Genomic DNA, 8722 nt, shown 5'->3' with positions numbered 1-8722 from the left:
GCAGGCAGCTGGCGTATACACCTGCCTGAGATATGAAGTACAGAACTAGACATCAGTCAAGTGTCTCATTTCCTATTGAATTAACTTATTTCATTTGTAATAATGTCTCTGATGCCTTGAATTTGGAATTAGAATTTAAGAAATTGAATTTTCAATTATATGGTCCACGAGCAAATTTTGATGCCAAGGGATTCGCCGTCGCCCATCTGACATTGAGAAAGGATTTTATCCATGTGCCAAATATAGAGGATTTTTGGGCTGACTGTTCTGATGAGTTTGAAGTTAGGAAGAGGACACATCAAAGGTTCACCCTACAGCAGGTCATGGCCTTTGAGTTGAAAATGAATATTGCTAATGTCAAAGATGATGAGAGTGAATTGATGGATCCTCAATTTGTGGATGATAGGCAGAAAGGAGTCATTCCAGAAGTGAACTGGGAAAAAGATGAGGAGGACCAAATTCAAACAAGAACATTCCCAGTTATCAGAAGAACAAAGAGATGGCTAAGAGAGTGAAGAATGGGAAAGGGCTCCAGAAAAGGTTCAACCTCACCCTCTGAAGTCCCATTGGCTAACTCTCGTGTTACATCTTGTGTTGCAGGATCATCCAGAATACAGACTAAAGTTAATCAAAGTGCTAGGCAGGTGGAAATCAAAAAGGAACCAGCTCCTACTAGGTTCACTAGGGCCAGAACCAGAAGCGGAACTAAGAAACCTCCTATGTATTCAATGGTAGTTCATTTGGAAGCCTCTCCTGATATGGACAATCCTTCAACTCATCCAGACTCAGAGGTGCCAAATGTTGACAATGCAAATGACACTCAGCAAGTGGATAATGTGGTAAACACTGCTACCACATTCGTAGTAAGGAATGAAAAAGAAACCGAAGTTGGCTCTGATGAAACTTATGTGTGCATTGGACCCCTGTGGTTAGAAAATACTCTGAATAGCAAGAAAAGGAATGTAGTTCCAGTTTCGGTTCCGCTTGGAGACATGGTGAGCAAGTGCTTGGGGAAAACTCCCAAAGTGAAGAAGCTGAAAACTATTTCAAAAATTGATTTTGATGCCGACAATGGGAATTGGACTGCGGAGATAGTACACCCATTGACAAATGAGAAAACAGAGAATCCTACAGCCTAGGATTTTACCGTTGAAAAGGTGAATATTGGTACTGCTTCTCGGGCCACGGATGTTCTTCATCTTGAAGCTTCAACGAAAAAGATCATAACCAGGACTTGGAAGGATGAAAAAGACAAAAAGGAACTAAAAGAAGCCTTAAAACAAATGGCAGAATACATTGACGCAATCCATGGACCAAATCCCCAACCATTGTCTGCACAACCAACACTCTTCGACCCTAAATCCCCTAGCAATCAGAAGTTGCTTGCAGAAGTACAAAGGAATAAAATGGTGCATGGGGTCTTCCTTGAATGGTTGGATACGATCAAAAAAGAGGGAACAGAATACATTTGGCATCTGAGTAAGGTGTATGATGATGCTGCTAAAGTCATCTGTGATAACCCCCGCATTATCACCTGATGTAAAGTTATGTAATAATATTAAAGGATATGGATCAAGTAAATAAGATTATTGTAAATACATGATTAATACGATAATATAAGTATTATATTAAATAGAGGAAATATATTTATATAATAAAGGAAAGAATTATTTAATATGTCATATATTTAATATATACATACAATAAAAGAAGTGTTATGTTATTATCTTAAATATATAACAAATGAAAGAAGCGTTACATTTAATATGTATATATATTAAAAAGGGAAAACATTATTATATATTTAAAATTAAATTATAATAAAGGCAAACGAATAAGTAAGCCCTCCCGATTCCCCCGCACCAAGAGGTGCGAAGGTACCACTGCACCCCTTGGTACGGAAGGGGATCGTGGAGGGTCACAGCCCTTCACAAGGCTTTAAAGGTAAGCAGCGGCCGCAAGGGAAGGGGAGGGGAGAGCACGGGAGAGCTTTCGTGACCAGCAGGTAAGAGGTAAGGTTGATTAAGTTCAACCAAGAGGAGATGGATCTGGGCCAGTCCACTCCGAGGACTTGGGTGATGGGATGCATCACCCAAGGCAAGGAATGACACGTGGTCTTCCTTGGAAGGCTTGGGCGTAAGAGGTTACACCCAAGACAAGAATCGAAATAACCTTCGATTTCCTGGAGGGCTTGGATGTAAGAAATTACATTCAAGACAAGAGTCGAATTCACCTTCGACTTCCTGGAGGGCTTGGAACCAAGATGGATTCCAAGAAGGCGAGCTTCACGGCCGCCTAAGGACATACTTTGTATGGCATTCATATCCTTTTTATTAGATTAAAATTATGATTATGTTAATTAAGTATTTTAAAATTCGGTTGCAATTTAGATTACATATATATATTTATATGTGTGTTGTATTCTAACAATCTGTTTTTGCAAGATAGTGATCCCTAACTAGTAGGGACATTACATTATCCAAGAGTTGGGAAAAGAAATCACAACCTAGAAGAATAAAGAAGCCAAATGGGCCCAAACAGTAGCCCACATGGAAGAAATTCAAAGGCATGGTGTAATGAAGTTCCTTGTAGAGAAGCCTTTACAAGGATTTGATGACAATGTTCTGTACATCTGCAAAAAGAACATTGAATGGAGAAATTCAGTAATAAAACAGGGTTATGAAGAATTTGTAAAACTTGGGCGAGAATTGTCTGAATTGGTGCAAAACATGCTTAATGATCTGAAATGCATAGGGGTGAAATATATGGAGGATGGACAAACTATTGACACTGCAGATGCCATAAGAAAATCCTTTGAAATGCAAGTTGATATGGTGAAGAGTGCAACAGTGATCACCAAGAATGATTTCTCCACCATTGCCAAAATTGAATCCTTACTATTTTTATGCAAAGATCATTTGAACAATCATGTCGATAAAGTAATACAGGTGCGTCGCGCTAAGGAGGTTTGGCAACAATGGATTTTACACGTAGGCATTTTGAATGAACCTGTCATCCAACAATTCACGGAGGCATTCACGGAGTGGAAGAAAGATCAAGTCGGTCGTCCGTTGTCATGCAATTGATAATTGTTTCCGTGTTTTCTTTGTTCTCTGCTATGTTTAGTCAAGAAATGGTTTTTAAAGTTAGTTTTTAAAACAAACTGTTAAACTTACCCTCGGGTAGGGTGGTGTAACTCTGTGGTTTCCAAGTGGTTGAGGTAGGAAGTTTAACTATATATTTATGGAAAAAAGACTTTAAAAAGGTCCGAGAAATTTTAAGAAAAATTAGCAGACTTTGTTTTGAATATTGTGGATTTTCAATGAAGACATTTTATCAATGAATAAAATTATACATTTTCAGCAGCTTTCAAATCTGTGTTTGAATGCGGAAAGAAAAATCTTTGTTGGGATATATCTGTTTGCACAGAATCTGTTACTTCTTTGATTGTCCACTTTTCATATGTCTATGACTGAATTTGATAAGTAATCCTTTTGTTAACTTTGTGTGGATATTCTAATTCCCTTTGTCTTGTGAGACACGAGAGAGACTCAATCAGAATCCATGATATTATGGTTTCTTTAATAAAAAATTTTGAGAAGTGAAGTTATTTTGGTTGTAAATCTGTGGGATTACATATGGAGTATTTATCTTCCTAGCATTCATGTGGTGTTGACTTATGAATGTGAAATGCCTTTTCTCGCTTTCTAGTTAAAAGTGAAGTTAATATTTGTGTATGTTTAAAAATTCATTGAATATCATATGGGAAGCTGCACCCTTATGCAGAGGGTAAACATTCATCGGTTTACCCAACTGTTGGTTCAATTTGCCTTTCACAAAACTAAGGGCATACTTGAGTCATTCATCGTAAAATTAAGAAAGGCTAAATCTGTTAACCAACAACTAGGATGCCACCTCAATTTGGACTTGTAGACTTGATAGATCTATTCAAAGTGTTTGAACAATATCTCTTGATACTCAACATTATTCGGTTTTCTCAATATAAGGATGATGGGCACCATTATAGTTAAGCAACTTTGATTAACTCTTCTGAAACTATCTGCTTCTTTGATCATGTTTGATGTAACTGTATGATGATCCTGGTTGATTTTCCCTTATTCAAGATACAATTGATGAATGATACACCCAATTGGATTTACCTCCTCAATGTACTAACTTTGACGTGTCTAGTTTTGGCATTACCTTCTCTGACAGCATTGTTTGGGTGGTTGTTTGAGCCAGGATGTAATTGTCATTTCAGTTTCTGTAGAAAACTATTGTGGTGTGTGGGTTGGCTAGAAAATTTTGTGTTTGGTGATCTTTATGTGTGTGACGACAACAAATAAAATATGGCTCAATGTGAATTGAAAAGGCTGGTGGTGAGGATTAAATTTTGTTTTCATTGCATCGATGGTTGTCTTCTTTTGTAGGTAACGTCTCTCTAAAACACAAAAAAAAGTGAAAGCATCTTTAATTTTTAAGTTGTAAAAAGAGGGGGGCAGCTATTGTTGATGAACTAGTAAATTCGATTATAAAGAGATTGTTTTTGTGTTGAGTTCTTTTGGCTGGTAATAATTTTGGGCAACCTGTGTAATGTTCTGAGCACGATTTTCATTTTTTTGAGTGTGGAGATTTGTGATAGGAGTTAGTTTTTTGGTTTATTTGGTAAGCATCAGACAGAAATTCTTTCTGGTACTGTTTTTTATGCAACTATATCTCTATGGAAGGAGTGTTTTCATTGAAATATTGTGGATTTCCTCTTCAGCTGCTTATCATTATACATGGGTGTATGAAATGTTGAAAGTATACACAGAAGTGTAAAAGTTGAAAGGAATATTTTGCAGTAAATCGCATACTGGCTACATTGTCAAAATGGTGTGACGTCTTTGTTGCTGTGGGAATTAAAAAGAGAGCTATTGAAGTCTTTTTTGAAAGAATCTGTGGGTCATACGATTTTTATATGAAGCTGTAAAAGATTTTTCTGTGATAGTTTTTGCTGAGAGACGTATGTTTTGCACAGACTGTAAAATGAGGTGATGAGATTCAGTGTGAGAACAATCTGATCTGCAGAAGTGTCAATCTTTGTTGTTAAGTAGAATTTTTTGTATTGGTATGGGCTGTGGTATATGAAGCTAGACTTTTATCCTGTGAAAAAGTACAGACATATAGTCTGAAAGGTGCTACTGTAATGTTTTTTTGAAAAGTGTTATTGAAGTATTGCTTTTTGTTGAGTTGGATCTTAAACAGAGGTTGGAGCCTCTGCTTCTAGGAGTTGGTGCTCTTTAAGAGTTGTAGCTCTTGTATGTAATTGGGTTGGAGCCCATTTTTTATAATGATAGCTATTGTGTGCTATGGTTTTTTACCTGAGAGGGTTTTCCACGAGATAAATTATGTGTCTTCTCTTTGAATGTTCAATCTGCTTATTTTGTGTGGCTTCAACTGTTAATAATTTTTGAATTACTGATTCACCCCCACCTCTCAGTATTTCTGAATTGGTTTTCAGGCTAACCTTGTCCCTGTAAGAAAGAAGAATGGGGAAATGGGGAAATCAGACCATGTGCAGACTTTAGGGATCTCAATAGAGCCTCCCTTAAAGATCATTATCCCCTTCCCTCCATGGAACAAATTCTACAAAAAGCCAGTGCCTTACAAAGATTTTCATTCTTGGATGAGTATTAGCTACAATCAAATTTTGGTCCAAGAGTCCGACCAATACAAGAATGGCTTTATTACTAAGTGTGGTACCTATGCTTATTGTAAGATGCCTTTTGGGCTAACCAATGCAGGTGCCACCTTTCAAAGAGCAATGGACATGGATTTCAAGGGTGCATTAGCAAATTTTGTGCTTATATACTTTGATGATATAACCGTATATTCAAAGCATGCAGCTGAGCATTTTGATCATCTTGAGCAGGTGTTCATGAAATACAAGGAATATGGTGTCCTTGAACCCAAGCAAATGTGTATTCGCCACTGATCAAGGAAGATTGTTAGGACACATTGTATCTAAAGAAGGCTTAGCCATTAATCCAAAGCAAGAGGAGGCTATTTTTTCCCTTCCACTCGCGAGTCACAAAAAAGGATTACAAAGTTTCCTTGGTAGGATCAACTTTGTGAGGAGGTTCATTCCCAACCTTGCCACCATGGTAAAACCCCACCTCCATGCTAAAGAAAAATTTAGCCCTCAATTGGACCAAGGAAGGGAAGGTCGGATTTCAAGAAATCAAGCAAGCAATTGCTCAAGCACCTACTCATGTCAATCCTAACTATAAAAAGGATTTTATCCTGTATACCTGTTGTGCGTTGCACACGCTCCCTGTCGCCGACAGGGTCCCCTTCCCTTTTTTTTGGCCTTTTCACCTTCGCCCTGTTGAGTTCCGCACAGAGTGTCTTGTGTCCCTTTGAGCATGCCCGTAATCAATCCATGAGATGATGATGTTATGAACGGAGGAGCCTGTGAATCCGTATGATCAGTTGAGCCTTCAGGCATGAAAATTCCAAGAGATCGTTTAAGCTTGTAAAATCGCCTGAGATAGGTGTAGGATGATAGAAACTGGCCAAATCCCCCCAAGTAAAGGATAAAGCATCTGAAGGTTGCATGAAGACCCAAAACGCCGATTTTCGTAAGAGGATATAGGAGAGATAAGAGGATGCAAAAGTATAAATTTTCAAAACCTCCTCTGAATCCTGAAATTCGCGCTAAGGAGGAAATTACATGATGTTTTGAAAGTGTCGAAATTCGCACTTTTAAGTGAAAACACAGAAAAGTAAAAAATTGGCAAAATCCCCAAAATGCCAAAATTGATAAAACCATTCAAAAGGCCGAAATTCGCATTTTGGAGGGCAAATGTAATTGTCACATGCCTTGCTAATTCTTATTTTTTGAAAGCTGTGGATTGTTCTGGGAAGCGTAAGGATGCAGAGTTCCAGTTTGGCATTTTGAGAGATGCCATAGAGGAGGTTGGGGCTGCTAATGTTGTACAGGTGATCACTGATTTAGCACGTGTGTGCAAATCAGTAGGTTTGATGGTGGAGGGTGCTTACAAACACATCTTTTGGACCCCACGTTGTGTTCATGCATTGAACAATGCATTAAAAGACATAGGGAAAATAGATTGGGTGAAGCAAGTGGTGGCAGAAGCTAGAGACATTCAAATGTTCATTTGCAACCACCACACCTCACTTGCTCTCTTTAGATCATTTTCAAAGAAAGAGTTCCTTAAACCCGTTGAAACAAGGTATGCTAAATTGCTAATGCCACTTAATTTTGTATCAAACTTCCAACTTTTTAATTTAATTCTCATTGAATAAAATATAGATATGCCACTTAATTTTTTTATTATTTTAATGAATGTAGGTATGCCACTTACTTCATCTTGTTGGAGAGGATGCTTGAGGTGCATGATCCTCTACAACTGATGGTGGTGAATCCTGAGTGGGGTAGATGGCGGGAATCAAACTCTACTGGAGGAAAATCTGTCAAACAAAAGATTCTTGATGACAATTGGTGGTCCACTGTAAGGTAAGACATCACTGATTTAAAAATTTTATTATCAAATTGTTGATTGTTTTAGATTGCTGATTTTCATATTCTAATTTTAATATTTTGAACTTTGCACTTGCACATATGTTTGCTCTGTCATCTCACCTATTGTAGATGTCATTAGATATGCTGATACAGACTCTCCTAGTCTTGGAGAGATATACGAGACATTTGACAGTATGCTTGGGAAGATTAAGCAAACAATTTTGGCGAAGGATCCTACTTTGGGGTTCTATGAGCAACATATTAGGCCCATTGTGACACGGAGGTGGAACATAATGAACACCCCGCTTCATATGGCAGCCTATGCATTGAATCCCAAATGGTATGCACCAAAGGATGGAAGGTTGCCTCCATGTGACGATGATGAGGTTTTAGATGGGTTCACGCGAACCATTGATAAGATATATACAGAGGAGCAGGCTTCCATACTTCGTGCACAATTCCTTGACTTCACAAATCTTCGTGGTCCTACATTGAGTAAACCACAGGCGAGGTTGGACATAGCTATATTAGCCCAGAGAGACCCTATTGGATGGTGGACATGGCATGGGAGGGATACACTACAATTGAAATTGCTTGCCACTCGCTTACTTTCACAGGTTGCTAGTTCCTCTGCTGCAGAGAGGAATTGGTCCACATATGGCTTTATCCACTCTATCAAGAGGAATAGATTTACCTCTAGACGAGCGGAGAAGCTAGTGGCCGTGCATAGTGCTCTTCGACTTCAGGATCGTCAGACTCCAGCTTTACGATGGGATGTTGATCCCAAAGATGTGGCCCAGGTTGATGAGGAGGAGACACCACAGGGATTGGTTGGGATTCCATTGGACGAGGTGGACGTTGACCAGGATAGTGGCATAGACTCAGAGGACTCTGATTTTGATGCAATGTTAGGAGATGTACATTAGGGGCAGCATTATACTTTGCTTTTTAGTTTTTAGTATTTACTTAGTACTATTTTGATTTCCATATCGCAATTGACAATGAAACAATATGGCAGCAGTGTAGCCTTTGGGCATTTTGTATGTTATTTATTTAATATCTATTATGATATGCATATTGACAATGTGAATGAATTGAAATTCTGACTTATGAGTGCATATTGAGTATTGACAATTGAGTCTATTGATAATGTTGTATGTTCAATGTTTGCATTCTAAAATGTTTTCATAGTAT

The 8722-nt window shown here is 38.2% G+C and overlaps 1 protein-coding gene across 1 annotated transcript; it reads left to right on the top strand.

The window, feature by feature from the left end:
- Positions 1–2549: 2549 nt before the first annotated feature.
- LOC131856678 (uncharacterized) lies at positions 2550–8454 on the top strand. The gene is made up of 4 exons (XM_059208547.1): positions 2550–2948; positions 6910–7238; positions 7358–7522; positions 7668–8454. The coding sequence occupies exons 1-4, from the start codon at positions 2550–2552 to the stop codon at positions 8452–8454; spliced, it is 1680 nt and encodes a 559-aa protein (XP_059064530.1).
- The last annotated feature ends 268 nt before the right edge of the window (positions 8455–8722 follow it).

Source organism: Cryptomeria japonica, chromosome 7 (assembly GCF_030272615.1).
Source record: "Cryptomeria japonica chromosome 7, Sugi_1.0, whole genome shotgun sequence".
NCBI classification, from domain to species: Eukaryota; Viridiplantae; Streptophyta; class Pinopsida; order Cupressales; family Cupressaceae; genus Cryptomeria; species Cryptomeria japonica.
Note: the sequence above shows the minus strand (reverse complement) of the source record. Positions and strands in the feature narration are given on the sequence as shown.

Excerpts from the sequence above, each read along its gene's own strand:
- LOC131856678 (XM_059208547.1), top strand. The coding sequence starts at position 2,550 with ATGGAAGAAATTCAAAGGCATGGTGTAATGAAGTTCCTTGTAGAGAAG. Across the intron at positions 2,949-6,909 it reads ATGTCGATAAAGTAATACAG|CGTAAGGATGCAGAGTTCCA; the intron begins GTGCGTCGCGCT and ends TGTTCTGGGAAG. Across the intron at positions 7,239-7,357 it reads CTTAAACCCGTTGAAACAAG|GTATGCCACTTACTTCATCT; the intron begins GTATGCTAAATT and ends TAATGAATGTAG.